The 21,257-nt window shown below is 44.7% G+C and overlaps 1 protein-coding gene across 2 annotated transcripts in view; it reads left to right on the top strand.

Moving 5' to 3' along the window:
• Tnks (tankyrase) overlaps positions 1-21,257 on the top strand; it is a 357,580-nt gene that overhangs the window by 28,327 nt on the left and 307,996 nt on the right. For both annotated transcript variants that reach the window (XM_050193320.2, XM_055061240.1), the window contains exon 3: positions 16,341-16,549. In XM_050193320.2, the coding sequence (XP_050049277.1) occupies positions 16,341-16,549 (209 nt within the window). The remainder of the gene's footprint in view (positions 1-16,340; positions 16,550-21,257) is intronic.

Genomic DNA, 21,257 nt, shown 5'->3' with positions numbered 1-21,257 from the left:
CGTCATCGCAGACTACACGCCTTTTTGGAGGAGGAGGGCTCACACACACAGGTTTCAGTGCTCTCTCGAGGGCAGACGACCTTTGCAGCGCAGTCGTCGTGGTATCCGTTGTCTGGCGTCCCCGTAGTCGGCTGGTCATGCCCGACCCCAGCCGGCGCCGCTAAATTCCAGAGCTGCCTTTTTCCTGTAGTCGCCACGTGTGTCAGCAGACTGTGACGAATCCTGGGGCCCCCGTACCGCAAAGCACCCTTTTGCTGGGGAGGCTCCCCCTGCCGCAGAGAGAACATGACGACCCGGCAAATTAACCAACAATGCACGGGGCGCCAAACGTGGCTCATGGTCGGTTAGCATTGTTGTCCTCGCTTGTTCTCTGAAGGGCACCGCCACCGCGGGTCGGTCGAAGCACGTGCAGCGGGCTGAAATAGCTGGCACATTGCCACCCCGGCCGGCCATTCCTAACAGCTCCTCCATTGCCCGGAAAATCTCGCCTGGCCAGTGCTGGCAACCGCTGGGCAGGAAGAGAATGGCTGGTGAGCAAGACGATGGCTTTGCTCTCTGCAACCCCTGCGCACTTGGAATGCCTTCAACCATCTCGCAACAACTGGCACAGAAGAGTCAATCCCGGCAACACAATACCATTCAGCGTGCAAACACCCGGAATCGGCTGTTAATCCACCAGGCCTCTCAAAATTTCCATGCAAGCCACTCAACTGGTATTCCCAAATTTTGCCCCAAAATTTTGTGCTGCCAAAGCGAGCGTTCACGTTCCCCCTGAGTTTGACCAAACCTGACCGTCGCGCTGCATAAGAGTAAAGGTTTACGTAGAACTAAACTGAAGGCTTCTCAACCACCAATACCCAAACACAACTTAAGCAGCCTTAACTTACGCAACACAGAGGAACCTTCAAACAAATGTCTTCTAATAACTCGTTCTACGCACGCTTACTAGAGAAGTCAGAATACGGCCGCCCTAAACACACACGAGCAACCCAGTCATAAATCTGCTTCCTTCCGTCCACACAGGACACACGCTAAAGGAACTAAGAATGCTTAGTGCAAATCACGCACTTACTGAAAACCTACGCGCTTAACCTTAGAAAATAAAAAAAACACAAAAAAAAAGAAGGTTAACTATACACACACGCGTTACGATAGGCCTCACAACGATAACCTTGACACTCAGGTTACTCACACACACACAAAAAAAAGAGCCTATCTACTCATTAATGAACACCTCACGAAACTACAGGTTGTCATAAAACGCATCTTTCAAATCTCGAGCTTCTCGAACAAAAACACAAAGCTCATACTTTACATATTGAAAGAAACTAGTCTCAATTCGCGCAAATTTTCCAATGCTCAAAATAAAAAACAAGACACGACATTTTACTTCTACGGAAGCTCTGTTGGCCTCCCGTTCCAAACGTTTACATCTGACTCATACTTTTGAGCCGTACTTGAGGTGGTCGCGGTTTGAAAGCTATTCTGGCTGCCCAGGAACAACAAAAAGACCGACACACTATCAGCTCCTTCAAGACGTTACAGTCTCCTGCCAATTTGCGTCCTGGTGCCACGCTTTCATCACTAACTCTACTGACTGCGTCGCGACTCATTATCACCTCGTCTCGTCCTGCCACCTTGCGCTCCTTTGCAACTACACGCTGAACTTCGAAAAGAACGACGGACCGACAAGGAACACAACTGCCCCGTGCCCTTTGTTCGTGTTCGTGCGGAACGTGCTTCTTGGTCTCTTTTCAACCGGTGGCCCGAATGTGCTTAATGCGCCAACGGCGTCAACGACGACCGCATCTCTCTTTTCTTTGCGCCCTGCCTTCTTGCGCCTGTCGCCGTCTTTGGCTGCACTACCTTATTTACTGCTTTCCTATCCTTACGGCGCTTTCTGCAGTGCTTTCTCTTTGAAACTCCCTCTCATGTCGCCTTCTCGCGCCTCGTGCTGGCCGGTACACATTTCGTCGGCCCGGATCGGTCTCTTACCCGCACAGTCTGAATGATTCCTAACTAAATCATCACTCTCGTGGCTACCTAGACTGGCGGAGAGCTGCACCGATCCTTAAACAATGCAGTGGTCTTCCCTTGAGCTACGGAGCTCGCAATCCTGCGAACTGCCCTCAACTGCATCGTCCAGCTGGCACTTCTCTTCGGCACGCAGATCTGACTCGACATGGGTACTCGCGTCTCTCGGGTCAGCAGTACTCTCTACTTTGCTAGCAACCTCGTTAACATTACAAACGACGCACACGCGCGGTAACTGTGCCAATTTGTTCGCAGCTGGCCTAGCTGTTTCTACAGTCCTCTGTTGGCACGTCACCTCGTCGCTCTCACTATGGCCTTTAACGGCCTCTGCTGCCACTAAGGCATTGTTAGCTGCTAGCACTTCGAGTTCACTTATGAATGTGCTGCTAATCTCGCAGGTGCTACTACTTTCCTCGGCTTTCGTCTGAAATCTGCTGTCTACTTCCTCCCACTTTCGCTGCGTCCAGCCTACAGATTTCTCCAGCCGCTGTTGACTTAGTTCGATTGCCTGCTCTAAACCTTGAATCTCTTCGTTCAGTGCATCAATGTACTGCCTCATTACTTCTGTTAGGCTTTCTTCCTGCGAAATACTTTTTAGTTCCTGCCTAGCTTTTTCCTGTTCTTGCTTAAATTCTTCCTGTTCTTGCCTAATTGCTTCCTGTTCCCGTTTTTTGCTTAGAATTCGGTTACCTATATGTTCGATGAATTTCAAATCATTGTCACTTTCGAGAATTGTCTTACGAATCTCTGATTCCGTCAAGTCCTCCTCTACGTCTACCTCGATCTCTTCACACAACCACAACAGGTCAGCTCTCGCCAAACACATTAGGACAATGGTTGCTACTTTAAGCTTTGGCTCTGCTGTCACACAATACTTGCTGCAATACCCATGAAAATCAAAATACAAGTGAAAGATCCCCAGCGAATCAAATCCAAAAACACAAAGAAATTGAAGCCTGGTAGATCTTACAGCCAAAACCAAACGCTTACCCACTGAAGCAGCACCATATCACCAGTCCTTCTCCGCCGTATCCAGTCAGTTGCAAGAGGTGGTCAATCCCAAGTTGCCCCCAACTTGATCAGGGTACCGGTTGGTCATCATGTGCCAACGTCCGTCAGCTGCCGTTGCTGTCTCCCGAGTCGTAGGCCGATCTACGAGCCGTAGGCCGATCTCGCCGCTGCCAACCAGATGTAGGATTCGGAGTCGGGCTTGTAGGACGATTGGAGGAACTTGGGGCAACAGGACTAGGCGAGCAGGGTTTATTTACATGTTATTTACAGTGACAAGAGATACATAGACACAGTCTAGCGTGACTCCCAAATGGAGCCCGCAAGACGAAGCATACGGCAAACGAGCACACAGCTCACGAGTACATTTCGAGCACAGAGCACGATGACGAGCACACTCTATCCGCCGACAGCAGCTCGTTATACGCACTCCGTTCGAAGTCATCGTTCGACATCATCGCAGACTACACGCCTTTTTGGAAGAGGAGGGCTCACACACACGTGCCGCACAGGTTTCAGTGCTCTCTCGAGGGCAGACGACCTTTGCAGTGCAGTCGTCGTGGTATCCATTGTCTGGCGTCCCCATAGTTAGCTGGTCATGCCCGACCCCAGCCGGCGCCGCTAAATTCCAGAGCTGCCTTTTTCCTGTAGTCGCCACGTGTGTCAGCAGACTGTGACGAATCCTGGGGCCCCCGTACCGCCAAGCACCCTTTCGCCAGGGAAGCTCCCCCTGCCGCAGAGAGACCATGACGACCCGGCAAATTAACCAACAATGCACGGGGCGCCAAACATGGCCAGCCCTGCTGTCATCACCGATCCTCCAAACGCGGCGCATGGTCGGTTAGCATTGTCGTCCTCGCTCGTTCTCTGAAGGGCGCCGCCACCGCAGGTCGGTCGAAGCACGTGCAGCGGGCTGAAATAGCTGGCACGTTGCCACCCCAGCCGGCCATTCCTAACAGCGTACACTGCTACGCGCCGTGCTCGCCCTGCCAGCTATCTGGCATGCCTCGATGCCTTGGCTGCCGCGTAGCTGGTGCGTTCGAATTGCCAGGAGACCAAAGAGCCTCTACTGACGCCCAAACAAACAGGCCAGAAGTGAGTGAACAGAATGTGCTACTTTATTGGCAGAAGACGAGCAGTCTCCATGGACATTCTTGTGGAAGAATAGAAATAAAATTTGTATGTTGAGATACGCTGGAATCATTAACGCGACCTCCTAAATGGCTCTTCGTCATGCATGGCAGTCTGGTAACGAGCGACAACCAGCTGTGCAAACAGATTGGACAGTGCGTCCCACCTGTTTGAACCAATACTTGCCGTTGAAATGAGCAGCTTGCATTGCGAAGCAATCAGGTGACGCAGGCATCTGCTGCCGCAGCCAACATAGCAACATGGGCTACCTGATACTTTAGCGTTCAACTTCTTTTCAACCTGCACCTTTGTTTTTGTTCTTTCGGGGGCGGCTAAAGTGTTGCTCGCACTTCGTGCCCCACTTTATCTCAATATGTGCATTGTTTGTTTCGTGGGCATTACCTTTGGCAGCCACTTTTGCGGGCCTTTCCACTCATGTTGCTGTGAGCTTCATACACTTCAGACTATGTAAGCACGTATGCTGGTCATTGTTCATGCCAGATCGCAGCTGCTGAGGAAGGCCACAAGCACAATTTGCCCACGGTGCATGTAAATTGGGAGTCCATGTCGCTGTGCGGACTGCAGGAGCAGCTGCTTACCTCCAGGGACTGCTGCCCAATGCAACTGGCCAGGCCACCACATCCGAGAAACATAATGTGGCAGCCATGACCAAGAGGGACAGCATCACAGCGAAACTCTGGAATCAATCACTTCAGCATACCACTCACATAAGGTTCAGAATGTGCTTTATGCATTGGCTAAGATCAATATGGCATCAGCGAGCATTCGCGTACACGGGTGGATAGCGGCACATTCAGCCGTCGGATTACAGGCATAGTGCTTGCCTTCATCGCATCTGGCGGTCTGGTAACGAACGACAGCCAGCAGTGCAAACAGATTGGACAGAGCGTCCCACCTGTTTGAACAGACAGTCACCGTTGAAGATGCGCAACATTGACTACCCGCCACTTTAGCGTTCCAACTCCTTTGCAACCTACACGTTTCTTTTTGTTCTTTCAGGGGCCGCTAAAGTGTCGCTCGCACTTCGTGCCCCACTTTGTCTCAATATTTGCATCGTCCGTTTCGTGGGCATCGCTTGGCAGCCACTTTTGCGGGCCTTTCCACCCACATGGCTATCAACTTCATACACCTGAGACCATGTAAGCACGTATACTGGTCATTGTTCCTGCCAGATCGCGGCTGCTGAGGAAGGCCACAAGCACTGTTTGCCCATGGTGCATGTAAATTAGGAGTCCATGTCGCTGTGCAGACTGTAGGAGCAGCTGCTTACCCTGAGAGACTGCTGCCCAATGCAACTGACCAGGCCGCCATATCCGAGAAACGTAACACAGCAACCATGACCAAGAGGGATAGCATCGCAATGGAACTCTGCAATTGCTTCAGTTTACCTGGCAAAAACCCAGTCTTTCGAGCAAGGAGAGAATGAGACTAGCAATTCAATATGGGGATGAGAAATCTTGCGTTCAAGTCGGAAGCCACTCCACTCTGTAAGCAATGGAGGCCAAAAACAAGAAATGCTGCGTAGCAAGAATCACTTCACCTGTATGTTTGGATGAGGAGGAGGAATAATCTCGAACAAGAATGGGGAATAAAAAAGCTTGCATTTGTAGAAAAAATAAGGTTATACTTTACACAAATGGAATATTTTGACAAGGCTAGGAAGCTAATTAAGAAAAGGAAACCGAAAACCACGAGTCATTGAAACGAAAAAAAAAAAGTGTTGCGCTTAGGTTTGCAAAACACCCTGACAGTTGCCTACTGCAGCTTCTTTAGTTTTCTTTTGGAAGTAGATTTCGGGACTTTTGAGAAGCTTAACTCCCAGTTTTTAAACCGCAAATGCCAAAGAAGTCTAAGGTGGACATAGAGCTGCAGAAATTGCTTCTTGCAGTCTGAACTACAAAATGGTGAATCGCTGGTCTCGTCGGCCACAATGGAGAACAATTCACTTGTAACACCATGATGGTGTACAATAGCCTCTATTGCTTGTGTAAATTTGCCCTCAAGCCTCACGACATACTGATATGCTGCATCCGTTGGCACAGTTAAATGGCCGAGGGCTTTGCCATTTATTTCAACAGCTTTAAACATTGGGGGGGGGGTAAGCAACTGACTAGGTTTTGCAAGGTCCTGGTTACTTTTCTTCAGGAGGTTGTGGTACGAGCTGCACTAACTTTTCTTTAGGAATGTGTGTATAAGATAGCCACACACATAGTAAACTATGTTTGACTCAAGCACGTCATCACTTTTCTGCACTACTTTCAGAGAGCCTTTCTGTAAAAGCAGCGCTTGTGGAGCTAGGGGTCCCTTCAGTCGGTCTGCTAAGGTTGGTCAGTTGCAGTGATTTAAGTTGAGTTAAAAGAAAACCCTTGTCCTCCTCGCAGTTACTGTTGTCAGAAAGCTTGAAAAGCTTTCACACAGCAATGTGCTTTAGACCGGCAGAAAACTGGTAGACATTTGGAGTTTCATTGCAACCATGCTGCTACTGAATGAGCCTGAAAATATTCTCAAGTGGATCCTGATTCAGCCGCCGCGACAGCAAGAATTGAAAATTAAACGATTGGTGGAGGTCTTGCCACAGCGACAAGATTGCTTTGATTGTCACCTGCCATATATAGTCCTAGGTTTGCAAGGGCAATCAAACTTCCAGGACTTGATCCAAAGCACGTAAACCTTTAAAAATAATATGTGCTCTGTGGACGATGTCATGAAATGTCTCATTTTCCATTCTTTTATGCGCACTGTGGAGCTGTTCAAAGCATCAAATAGCTGGTCCATCCTTTCTACAAAGCTGCCTGTGTGTGTGGCAGTAGGAGGCAGAACGTTAAAAGCAATGAAGGCCTCAATTGCCAAATACACACTGTTGCTCAAGACCTGTGAGGCAAACTTTACTTTCATGTTGCCGAAAGGAGTCTCATACAAATGCCTGTCAGTGATTTTTGGCAGGTATTTCAGCTTTAGGTGGTGGGTGGACTTGTATATTTTGAGTATGTGTTTCCATGAAACAACATCCTTGCCAGTCTTGAGGTCGTACTTCCGCAAGTTATTTCTAGTACACCTCAATAAGTGCGGCAGAACAAAAATAAAGTATATTTTCAACCCATCCATTTCAAAAAAAGGATCTTGTGGGGTTGTTCTGAGTGCTGTCCCAAGTACACAATTGTTGGTAGCTTGGTCACAGATCAGCGCTTTTACATAGAGACCACAGGCCTTCAGCTTACTTATTAGTTGTCTCAGCAAACTCATAATGGGTCCAGAAGAAACTGTGCCACCACCTATCATGACAGCTGCAGGTTGGAGCCATCGCTTTGCTATACCAGACACCAGAAACAAGAGTGCTGTGTTTGCTACGCGACCAGACCTTTCAGTGCCGCTGTCAACATAACCAACAACAACATCATGCTTAGAGTCGTACTGCAGGTTTCATTTCAGAGAAATTTCATCAAAGATGACATGTGCCCTGTCCATCAAATCCCAATTTTTTCTGTTTTCTTTTACAAAATCCAGAAACTCTGGCATCAATCCAGGTTCGAGCGATATTGCCGATAGCCAGGTTTTTAATGTTTTTGCTGTTAGAAGGCTAAGGGTTTTTGCAAGGTACCTGTACGCTTTTGGGCTACTGAAATAGAGATTAAGGGCAAACTGGCGGAACTCTTTTGGCCAGCGTCGTCTGTGCTTATTCAGGGGTTACAGGTGCATCTGAACACGAAGAATTTCTAAAAAGTCTTTATTGAAGTACCTGGATGACTCGGCCAATATCCGTGCTGGTGGAACGATGCCCGAGGCTCTTTTCAGTCTTGACACAGTCCTCCGTAGGCTTGCTATGTCATCCAAATATTTCTGCATCCGCTTTTTTGTTCGTGGTGTAAAAGCCTTGCGAATTCACCTCTGGCCCCTTCCTGTAGGTGTAGATGGCAGCTCCTGCGATGAGGACCAAGATGTGTTTAGCGCAGACTCTGTTGGGGCAGAGCAGTAACACATACGATACAGCACAGGCAAGAAGGTCGGCAATTAGCCGCACACTAGCTGTGAACGCACCTTGAACCACGAATGACGGAGTTGTACTGACTGGGTCGAGAAGCTGGGTCAACTGACTGAGTTGAGACATGCCTGGGACAGGCTCTGTTGGGTCAGAACAGTAACACATCAGATGCAAGAACACAGGCAGGGAGGCCAGCCATTAGCCGTACACGAGCTCTGAGCAGTATAAACCTCCAGTTCCAAGTCAGTGTTTATGTCTGTGTCTCACTTTCTTGTCCCGTTTCCTTTGGCTCTTAAAAAAAAAAAAAAAAAAACTTACTTTTCTACTTCAAGAAAAATGACGGGTCTGTTCACTGCATTGAGACTACTACTCGTCATACATAGAGTCATGAAAACAATCTCTTGTTCTCACAAGCAAATAAATAAGCTTGCATTTTTCTTGTGGCCTTCATTATGCTACATTGTGCTACATTGTGCTACATGTCATGCTACACTTGTGCTCATCTGCACAAGTGTAGCATGACATTTATGTCAAAGAAATATGGTAGTTATTTACAAGGGCCATTGGTTGATCAGTTATTTTGGAGGGAAGCATTTGGGAGTGAGGATCAACGGTGAATATCTCAGCAACCTTCGATTTGCAGATGACGTTATCCTGTTCAGCATCACTAGGGATGAGTGCAAATGATTGAGGGCCTTAACAGAGAGGGTGTAAGAGGGGGGTTGAAGATTAATATGCAGAAGACAAACATAATAATCAGTAGCCGGGCAAGGGAACAAGAATTCAGGAGCGCCAGTCAGCCTCTAAAGTCTGTGAAGGAGTACGTTTACTTAGGTCAGTTACTCACAGGGGACCCTGATCATGAGAAGGAAATTTACAGAATTAAAAAAAAAACAGCAGGCATTGTCAGCTCCTGACTGGAAGCTTACCGTTATCACTGAAAAGAAAGGTGTACAATCAATGCTTTCTACTGGTGCTAACATATGGGGTAGAAACTTGGGGACTTACAAAAACGCTCGAAAACAAGTACGGTGCAAAGAGCGATGGAACGATAAATGTTAGGCATATCGTTAAGAGACATTAAGAGAGCGGTGTGGATCAGAGAACAAACGGGGATAGCCGATATGCTAATTGACATTTGAGAGAAAGAAATGGAGCTGGGCAGGTCATGTAATCCATAGGCTATATAACCGGTAGACCATCAGGGTTAAAGAATGGGTACCAAGAGAAGGGAAGCACAGTCGAGGACCGGAGAAGACAAGATGGGCTGATGAAATTAATAAATTCGCAGGTGTTAGTTTGAATCGGCTGGCGCAAGACAGGGGTAATTGGAGATCGCTGGGAGAGGCCTTTGTCCTGCAGTGGACATAAGATAGGCTGATGATGATGATGATTTACAAGCATGCCTGGCTAATATGTCTGGTTGTTCCTGTGCCTCAGCTACAGAACTTAATACAGAACTTACTGTTGCTGCTGCTTATTTATGTGTGACACGAGCATTGTGAACATTTCTTTCCTTCATTCTCAAATCGTCTGCACTTTCTTTTCTTAGTGTGCATCTCAGTTCTTGCTAACGTGCAGCCTTGGCAAGTGTAAACACTCCAGAACTAACCTTGCCTTAAACAATAACTGCTGTCATGCGACAAAATGACTACTTTGTATATTTCCCGAGTTCCTTTACCAGTATGCCATTACACTTCAAGAAAGATCCTTTTTGGTCACACATGGATTTCAAACAAGAGATTAGGCAAACTCATGTATTGTTTTCTTTGTATGTTTGAACTAATAAGGCTGAACTGTAAATATAAAGAAACATTCATATGATTTGCTATAAACACATGACATGTATCTCAAGACTAGCAAGCCAATACAGCATTTATCAAGGATTTTGTGGGGTATGCTCAAACCCAAACAAATTCTGGCGTGTCATCTCCACGAAACCACAAACTAACCAAATAAATCTTGTTGACTCAGATGATGAATTAATAAGCCCTAATAATTACGCAGTAGCCCTAAATGAATTCTTCACGTCGGTATTTCACATCCCTAATCCCTGCACTATGGAACCTTTACCTAGCTTCTCAGCAAGAACAATGCCTACAGTGCAAATAAACCCAGAGGGCATATCTAATCTAATTCGCTCTCTTAAAATATCCTCGGCTGGCTGCGATGACATAAACACCAAATTACTTAAAGGCACTATAAATCTCACTACTAAATTTTTGTACCTTATATATCTTTAAACACAGGAAACGTGCCCGACGATTGGAAAAAAGCGAAGGTAGTTCCCATTTTTAAAGCAGGAAGGCACGATAACCCTACTAGTTACCGTCTGATCTCTCTAACCAGTGTCCCATCTAAGCTCCTTGAGCACATTATAGCATCTAACCTAATGGATTACCTAGAATCAATCAGTTTTTTTTACCCTTTACAACACGGTTTTCGTAAATCTCTGTTTTGCGAAACTCAACTAGCCAAATTTTCGCATGACCTACTACTACACATGGACGATCACATTCAGCTAGATGCAATATTTCTAGATTTCTCAAAGGCCTTTGATTGTGTGTCCCACAACCATCTCCTTGCAAAATTATCTTCCCTTGGTATCTGCCCGAAGATTATCAAATGGATTGAAAGTTTAACAGGACACGTTCAGTTATGCTATGCTAACAATTTTCAGTGAACCCTTACCAGTGTAATTTCTGGTGTTCCCCAAGGCGCTGGTTTATCTCCTCTATTCTTTTTGATTTATATAAATGACCTTCCCCCTAACATATCAATAAAGCTGCAGCTTTTTGCAGACGATTGCGTATTTTATAACCCCCTTCATACATCCAACGACACAATCGCCCTACAACATGACCTTGACATTATCGCTTCTTGGTGCAAAAAATGGCATATGCCTCTAAACCTCACTAAATCCAAAGTAATATCCTTCACGCGCAAACACACCACCACACACCACACTTATCGCATTAACTCTGTTCCTATTGACCACACATGTACTTACAGATATCTAGGTGTTCATATGACACCATCACTTTCATGCGTGAAACATATTCAAACAATTCGCTGTGAAGCTTCACGCACACTAGGGTATTTGCGACGTAACTTAAAATCCACATCTTCCAAAAACAAAAAACAAAATAAACAAAAAAACTAGCATATTTAACGTATGTGCGACCCAAACTTGAGTACGCATTGTCCACCTGGCATCCCTCGCAAGCTTATCTCACCAATGACTTAGAAGCCGTACAAAACCACACTGCTCGTTTCATTATGTCACAATATTCAAGACATATCAGCATAACCAGCTTAAAGCAAACTTTTTCTCTTCCATTGCTTGCTTCACGGCGCATAACTTCTCGTCTTTGCCTGCTTCACACTTTCTTTTACTTCACCCAGTCGGGACACGCCTTCTTAACACGCCCGTTCAGAACATCATCCCGTTTATCTCATACTCGCCCCTTGGCGGCGATAAAGTGCCAGATGACGGCGATGAGCAGCTCATTCTTCCCCCATGCCGTAACACTTCGGAACGCACTCCCGGATAATATTGTTTCATGCAGAGACCGCGAAACGTTCCGCGAAAAACTAAACAATTTTGATAATGCCAACGTAACCACCTAAATACCAGACTTGTCTTATTAATATTTATTTATCGCCTCGTTGGTGCTGTTTATATGTTCCTTTTTCTTCTTTTTTGTAATTTTCTCTCCATCTTGTACCTATTACAATCAATGTGCACTTTCTTATGTTACTATCTTATGAAGCTGTGCAACTTTGATGTATGCCCCCCTTATGTAATGCCTGTGGGCCCTTAAAGGGACACTAAAGTGAAAAATGATTTCTTCTGCATCAGTAAATTACCGTTCTACAACACCAAAAACACCACTCTTACAACGATAAGACGTTTGGTAAGCCAGAAAAAGTGCAAGAACGAAATACGGGTGGCGACGCCTCCTTAAGTTCCCGCCTCTGGGGGCTGTGACGTTATGGATTTTGATGGCATCTTCTAGGGCCTACTAATTATATACAGCAGTACAGGTTGACTACATTGTGTTCTAAAGGTACCAAATATTAAACATGGGGCAAATTTCGGGAACCTTTATTCAGCCAACGCGGCCCAAATGCGAAAACATACTTTAGAATCCCTGATGTCACACTGACGTACCGGCGCTGGGGTTTCGGCGCGAAATTCAAATACTGATACTTGGACCTTCATTTTCTCATCTAATAATCAAACTATTTTTTTGCAATGACTGCCTGCAGGGTTCTCAAACAATGCTTCGTTAGTCTAAATTGATTTATTGTTTTGCTTTAGTGTCCCTTTAAGGTTAAATAAATGAAATGAAATGAAAATTTTATTTCTGAACCCAGTGTTGTTCACCCTGTAGTAGCAGCCAAAGTCCACACAATGGCCTTGTTGTAGCAGACAGTAGCTTCTCTTCAATGCGTGGAGTGCCTTGCTTTACACAGGCACCATCCTTTTTACTGTATATCTGGAAAATAAATTTTCACTCCATCAGTAATTGAACAAAGAACAATTTTGCTATGTGAAATGCAAAAAACTATGACGTTGCAATGGTTTGTGACAGCAGAACACATGCAAACGTGCGTGTAAATGGGTGCTTTAGCAGCATGTTAATTAACCCCACAAAGCTCGAACACTGTTCTACGCCAAAGAAAAAAGAAAAAAAAAAAACTTGCTCACACGTATTTCTGGTCGCAGAGAGTATGTTAGTACGAAGAAAACAGCAAAATTATAATTCAGTAAAAATGAATTAGTATGATAATTACTTAATCAGTAATTCATTTGCTGAACTATTCACTACTGAACACTCCCTCCAGAATATCAAAAAGGCTATATTGGCTGTACATTGGGTTTGCAGCACAAAATGAGATTTTTCAGGCATCCAGCATATCAAAAGTGGTATGTTGGGCTTTGTGGGGTTAAATAAATATTCCTACTGTTCATAACATTGATGTCTGCCTAACTACAATGGGTGTCAACAGCTTAAGTATTATTAGGATCACAAATGAGAACATTTATGGGCTCATTTATACACTAGGAGTGATCTCACTACTAGTTCAACAAGCAAACGCATAAAAAGACGTGAAGCTATTAGGACTGATGTATATTTAGTATATTTTTTTTTCTCCACGAACGTCATATTCCGCTTCACTACTGCAAAAATAAATAAATAAATAAATAAATATCCTAAGGTAAACCAAACTGAACACAAAGAAAATTTGGAACTAACAAGAATAAAATATGGTTGAATTATCATGCTTGCAACTGTTTAATACAGTAAATTCAGTACTTTCACTTCAATTTACCAAAAGAAAGATGTTGCCGGCGGGTAGAAAATACGCCACTCAGTCGTCCATGCCCATGGCTACAAGATGAAAAATGTGACGCAGGTTCCGATATCTATCTTTTTTTCCGTGATATTATGTGTATAAGGACCGCCTGCTGCGAGTGTACAGCGTTTTTCACATCCGCTGTCGTACAAAGTCTCCTTAATGTGACCAAACAGCGCAACAAAGGAAGACAAGAATTAGAAGTCAACACTGACTCACAACAGCTCGCTACTAAAGGTTTATTTCGGTGACAGCAACGGAGGGTCCTGACAGCAGATATGTAATGCAGGATATAGTTCATTAACTTGTCTCTGCCTGAAAGTTAACAAGAGCAATATTACATAATGATTCAGGCAGCAATATTAAATGACTCACCGGTACTGCTGTCCTCAGTTGCAGAATACGGTTCCCATTTCGATGCAGCCGCATGGCTCATGACCAAAACCTAGCTTTCGGGCTTACATGTCCGCTTGCAAACACGCCACTTCACCCCAAGTTAAATAATGCGAGACATCGAAGTGCAATAAACTAGTTTTAGCAACAAAAAAGCAACCAGTCTAGTGTATGAACGAATGAATCCGTGCCGCCGTGCACTCGAAAATACCGGTAACATTTTTAAATCCAGGCTAGAGGTCACGTGGGAGATCAATGATGCTGAACGCTATTTGCATTTATAGTGACAAAGAAACAATAAACTTACTAATAAAGAGTACAATATCTAATTAGTAATGCTAATTTTGTCCCCTTTTTTTATGTAATAAAAATGCTTCGATAACTGTAGGAGAAACTTTGTAAGATAAAATTTCACTTATTACGGCGCCTCAGCGAGAGATATTGAAGCAAACCCGGGCATCCCTTGAATGCTTCTATTAGGCTTGTTTTATTAGCAGCGGCGTGTGGTCAATTTTTTCGCCCTCTATGGATTTTTGTTGAACTTGAGAGAGTGCTACCCCTGAGCGAGCAACAGAGCAACATACGAGCAATCTGCGAGCGGTGCAGTTGGCGCGATCCATTCATGTTTCGGAGGGTGGGGCGGCGCAGAGCTATGGGCGCAGCCCATTTGTGTTCGGAAGGGTGGAAGGGCGATGGGAAAGAGCCACGCGGTGATGGCTGAAAAATTAGCGCACGGCAGCTGTTGGAGAAGCGGCCCATCGTGCAGCGGCTCGAATTTCTTGTTTAATATTTTTCTTTTCCAAGGATTTCGCATTTCACTACCTTTCGACTCGGACACCCAGCAGCCAGGCTTCATCATTACAACCAATAATGCAGCATTGGGGCATTGTAGTAAGCGGGTTATTGCACTGTCAATGTCAACACACTGTCAATGCACTGTCAACAAAAGTTGACAGTGCAGTAGCTTCTTATTGTTATAACCGATATATTGTTAAAACCGGTATCGTTATAAGTGGGTTCGACTGCACTGGTATTTTTTAACTCTTTGTTGCGTGAAGAAAAATAACTTTGTAAATGACTTTGATGTTGGAGGTGAAGTGTAGTTTCTGCATGGCAAGAAAGATGGCAACTTGCAAACTGTTTCATGCTAGCACATACAAATTTAGGCGCCCATGTGTTCTGGCCAGGGCTTGGGATATGGTGTCAAGTCACTTCATGGTACAGAGTTTAGGTGCCATCGATAGTCTGAATCGAACACAATAGGTGAGGGTGTGCTAATGGAAGTTGAGGCTGAATTTTGCATGACTGTTAATGTAGGTGCTGGTGCCATGACTTGTTAATTCTTATATATATTATTTTTTTAAAGCCTTACATATAAAAATATGGCTTAGGTGTGCATGCTGTGAAAATAAAATAAAATAAAACACTGTTGCATTGAATATCAGTTCATTAAATAAAAGTGTGACATCAACCAACCACATGCCTGTTACTGACTTGTGGCTTGCACCAGTTCATGCCAACGCTGATGGAGTCACCAGCCATCTGCTCTTGTGTTTTGTAAATAAATGTGAGCTTAGTGATGTCTGTTATGTATTCTCAACATATCTAAAATTGGAATTAACTTAGGGTCCCCTAAAGTTGGAGGAAGTGATTAGGCATCCCTGTTGTAACAGGGGTCCTGCAACTTGGTATATAAATCTGCTTAGTCAATATACGGTTCTATCATAAACATCTGAACCTGGTAATTTTCCTGTACATGCAGCTTCAAGCCTACAATTTCACTCAAGACAGCTGCATTTTCCTTTGACTTCCCAAAAATCCTTGCCATTTGTCTATTTCTAATCAGTGGTAAAAACAGTCGCTATTGACCAGATATCTTTACCAGAACAAAGCTTGGAAGAACATAGGGCATATAGTTGTTTTTTAAGCCATTGCAACTAGGCAGTGCTTTTGGCAGGACCATGAGTGGAGAAGTCTCATGTATGACAAGGCACCATCTGGTGACAGAACAGCATTACTGCATTGATACTGTGGCCCCTGAGATTGGGCACTGCAACAGACTGATTTCGGAGACTGCCGATGATAACTCAAGGTGCGAGAGCAAGAGGGTGTTGTCCTGAATCAGTACAGGGAAGTAGCTTTGGGGACAGTAGGTGAGGGAGACCAAAAGTGTGCGGGAAGCATTTGGTTGCCAGTAACTCCACTTGTACCCAGTGCATTCAAAAAACTTTTATTGGAAAATATTTATGAGCGCATGCCCTTGAATACCAGGCACAATCTATAACGAAATTTCATTTAATGTATATAACTATGTATTTACTACAATGCTAGAATTTCCATGCACATATGCAAGACGGAAGGGACAACTTGACAGTGATGTGTGTAAATATTCTTGTGATTTCATTTGCAGTGCTTCTGCAGCATGGGGCAGACGCATCTATCCGCAACACAGATGGAAAAATTCCGCTGGACCTGGCGGACCCATCGACCCGTAGTGTGCTCACAGGGGACTACAGGAAGGATGAGCTGCTCGAGTCTGCTCGCAGTGGCAATGAGGAGAAGCTTCTGGCACTGCTCACATCTATAAATGTCAATTGCCATGCCAGCGATGGCCGCAAGGTATTCATTGTTGACCAAGTCTGCTTGGAGGGACTGACAAGAATACAGTGGCAATTGAAAGGTCCCAATGCTATCGATAGAATTGGAGTGGTTTGATTACAAATTCTAATTGATGCACAATTGGTACAAAGGCCCTCTACATGACCACAAATTGGTACGCTTATTGTAACTGCCGTAAGTGCGCAATGCTTCTTCTTTAAAAAGACTTTTGTGGTGTTTTGCTAGCCTTTGACTCCATTTCAATGCATATTATGAAGAAACAGAAGTTGTGTCGAAAAGTGCCATCATATTGGTGAGCTGAGCAGTTGGCAGCCCTTATTTTATGCTTTTGTGTGTGTGCAAATGTACAAGACTTAGGCAAAACCAACAGAGCGATATGCTATTTCTGAGGCCTTCTCGCATCAGGTGGATAGCCTTCATGACTCAGGGTACCCAGATCACGCTGTCTTGTGGAGTTGCGAAAGGTTGCTGAAATGTGGAAGTACTTTGGGAAAAGAAAGTCAAGGTGCTGAAAAACTTGAGAAGAGAAACATCGGGATCGTGCCTTAGGTACATAATCTATCACATGGCCTAAAAACTTTAATGATGGCAAATATAAATACCTGAAAAAAAAAGTTTATTTTCTATCAAAATGTTCAAAACACCTAAATAAGTGTATTCAACGAAAACTAAAAATACTTTGTGCAACCTTTTCAGCAATATGGGGGGGGGGGGGGACACCACGAAACTGAAAGTGGGCTTCACCCCAACCCACCTATGACTTCGTTTGAAATTTGTACAGACAGCTTTCGTTATATCTGAACCATAGGAGTACAATTCATTTGCTTTATATCACGTGTGTGATACCACTGCAGCCGAAGATCCTGCATCGCAAAAGGATAGACAGTTGGGCGATACGGTAACATGGTCTTGGCTTGTAGCGCGAAGTGAACACGGACTCAGAAAGGAGCAGACAGGACGAGCGCTAACTCTCAACTAAATTTTTATAAAACGAAGAACATATATATAGGTGATTGCAAAAACCGCAGCATAAGAACATGACAAGGTAAAAAAAAAAACATCAGTTACACATATCAGGAGTTATGGAAGTCAAAGAAGGAAACAAAAAAGATTACTTCAGATTAGTACACGTATTGCGAAGGTACTGAAATTCACAATCTAACAGAGACAACGATGCATGGCTAACGCAAGTGTCTCCTAATCTTTTGATGTGGAATGCCTCGATAATTTCCCATGTAGTTTGGCATTTGTGTCTGGAAAGAATTTTTGTGTCTTCAAAGAAAGGTTTACAACCACAATTGAAACAGTGTGACGCTAAATGTGATGCATTAGGATTGTTTAGTGAATGTTTGTGTTCTTTTTGTCTAATGTTAATGCACCTGCCACTCTGTCCATGATTGATGGACAGAGCGGCAGATGGACAAAACGAATGATTTGTAGGCTTTTTTTGTCTTCCTGTGGCCGAGTGTACATAGGCCAGACGGGCCAATGCATCGATGTTAACCTAAGAGAGTATCCTTTTTCGCTTAACAAAAATGATTGTGCACCTGTGTCCACGCATTGCTGTGTTTGTAAAGGCCCATCATTATTTGCCAGCACATGTATGCTGTTTAAATACAGGGATTAGGACATGGAGAATGGTAGTTGAAGAGGCTCACATCGTACATCAGCACTAACCAGGTTTAAGTAGTATCACTCTTGCAAAAAGAACTGGCGTGCCTTGATAGCTTGTTCTGGGGACGATGCTAGGTGGTGGTGCGTGCTTTTGCTTGTGTGCATATAAATGATATTGATTTGATGTGTTTACATAAATACCACATTGTGTATAAATAAGAATTAGTTGCGAGTCAAAACTTGTCCTGTGGCATTCTACTTCTTAGTGTTGTCTTTTTTTTGCGCTGTTGCTACAGAACGCAGTTATACCAACTCACCCAACTTTCCATCCCATTACTTGTACCCAATAACTAAGGACGACACAAGAGAATGAAAGCTCAAGTATGAGTCTTTGTGAGCATGAACTTGTTCGCATTTCAGTTCTGCACAGTCGTTATGTCGTGGCATGTCTTATGACTCCCCACGGTCACATATGGTTGCTCTTTCCTGCACTTGTTTATTGGCTTAGTGAAGTACCTCACGGACATAAAGCGCTTGACAAATGATATTTCCCACAACTGCCATAATCAGAACAAACCTTAAATTTAGTGCAGTTCTGACGGTGCTCACTCTGCCCTGCTCCTTGTTTCCTTTATTTCTTTTTCTTTTCTTATGACACTGCATGTCCGGCATCCTATTGGTTAGCACTTAGAACGATCACACAGATTTCAGTGACAATGCGACTACAGTCAACGACCGATTTTTCTGACCCTCTAGGGAACGTAAAAACGTCCGAAAATTCAGGCAGTCCGAAAAAATGAATGCATGCAAAAAAACACACCTTTTTTCTTTTTTTCTCGGATCTAGAGGTAAAGGGCGAAGTACCACGCTTCCGATACCCTGCCAAAGCATCAATGAACGTGCTATAAAAAGAGGCGTTCAAAAACTCTGTATGCAGCCGACTGCCGGTTTATTATGTTCATGTGCATCGTCGGGCAGCCAGTGTTATTGCTGCAGTGGCTTGAAGAACTTGTTGATTGTTGTTTGGACGGCGTTCCGGTTGCATGCGATCATATTCGCCTCGATCTGAGCAAGGGTCATGTCAGCACTGTACACCGATGAAAGAGTCAACAGTGCTCGCGTCAACTCGGCACTTGTAGGTGGCGCAGGCATTGGCTCCTCATTTTCAACATCGGAGTCTTCTGAATCCCCCACAACCTGACGGACTATTCCCTCGTCAGTCAGTTCTGCCCAGAAGTTGAGTTCGTTGTCAGCGTCAACAAACTGTTCAAAAGTTATTTCCATGGGTACGGTACTGCTTTCCGCGCTTCGATGCCATCGGTGAGGACGACGAAGACGAAGTGGGGGCCATCGAAGGCAAGCGAAATCCTCAAGTTGCGAACAGTAGAGTTCGCTGGCGAGCGTTGAAGCACCTAGGCCTAGCGTCACAGAGCACACTTGACACAACAGCACAACCACACATCACGCTAGCCAAAACGTGGCCTGCGCAAACAAACGAAATAGCGCCGCTCCGGAAACTCCGCCGGAGGCGGAAGCGTGGCCAGACCAAATCGGTGTGTGACGGCTAGATTCGGCTAGTTGTGGTTCAAAGCGGTGATATGCTTCGGCTTCCAGTCGATTTCCTTCACAAGGGCGCTGTGCGAGGAGCCAAAGGACCTTCCGTCGCGTCAAAAAGTCCGGAAAATTGGACGGCGGGGGGTTCGAGCGTTCGAAACTTCAGATGTCCTTATACATTGATTCTATGGGGCTCGTGGCAGTGCCACGAAGACGTTCGAAATATCAGGCTTGTCCGAAAATTCAGTCGTTGACTGTAGCTTGCTGGAGTGCAACGGAAGTGCAGCATTGGAATGGCTTTAAAGGGACACTAAACGCAAATACTAAGTCGATGTGGACTGCTTAAATACCATTCCAGAAACCTCGCAACACTTGCTTTGTGCCAAAAAAACAGTTATTTTACGAGAAAAGTGCATCTGGAGGGTCCGAATACCTTTTTCGAAATTCAAATCTCCCTCCACCCAACCAAGGTGCGGCAACGTTGCATATGCCATCGCCGGCCTTTGCTGCCGTCGGTGAATAAAACGGCGCCCGACAGACGGCGGTATTGAGCCAAGACAGAGCGGTGGATTAGCCGCTGCAGCTGCTTTACGGTCAAGTGGCGCAGACCATTCGGCCATCTCGCGACATCTTATGGAAGTTGAATTCTCTGCTACTTGCAGTTTGTGTGAGTTTCGCGAGCCAACAAAACCAGCGTGCAGCACTACATGACAACGAAACTACTGAGACGCGAAAGCGTGGGTGGCGCAGAGCCAAGCGAAAACAAAACCTTTTGGCCACCCACAATGTTGTCAAGGATAACTTCAATGAGTTTTTTTTTTTTTTCTGAAAATGAAATAGAACTGGACAAGTGGCATTTTATTTCGTCTTGGAGTACAATACAGTGATGTTTTTTGCAACGAGTGCTTGAGTTCTAGTGACAGAATTTAACTGAGGAGTGCTTTCGTCATCAGGCAGATACTTGAATGTCGCGGGGGAGTCTCTAATCATGTCCTGCATTTACCTCAATTTCTCAATTATTAGGGCTCTGTTCGCGATAATATTCACGCCTTAGAGATGTTCGAGCACTAATCTATCACTTTAGCGTGACTTAATACTTGCCGTTAGTGTCCTTTTAAGGCAGCCACTTGTTTTTGGCTTCTCTCTTATAATGGCATATGAGTGATATTGCACTGAGTTATCGCTGTTTCCATTGTAGGGCTACATAAATGCAATCATGATTGTAGATAAAAAAGTTCTTTATAGAAAGTTTTTCATGTGCGTTTTCACTGTGGTATCGGTTACTAGTCCCATTAATACCTAATGTCATAAACTCTTTTAAGGTAATCGAGCATGACCTTTTCTGTGCAGGGGTAGCTTTCAAATTGAATATAGGATCAAATTTGGAAAAAGAAACTACTGAGCAAAAGGTCGTAAGCTCGATTCCACCACATTTGTGCTTGTGCACTACAGGGAGAAATATGTGAGTGAATTGACCCTTCTACATTACCAGAAGAATCCATGAAGGCTTGGTATAAGCTAGGAAGGAAAGGGGTGGGCC

This window comes from Dermacentor andersoni, chromosome 1 (genome assembly GCF_023375885.2).
Source record: "Dermacentor andersoni chromosome 1, qqDerAnde1_hic_scaffold, whole genome shotgun sequence".
NCBI classification, from domain to species: Eukaryota; Metazoa; Arthropoda; class Arachnida; order Ixodida; family Ixodidae; genus Dermacentor; species Dermacentor andersoni.
This window is presented reverse-complemented; position numbering and strand designations above follow the sequence as displayed.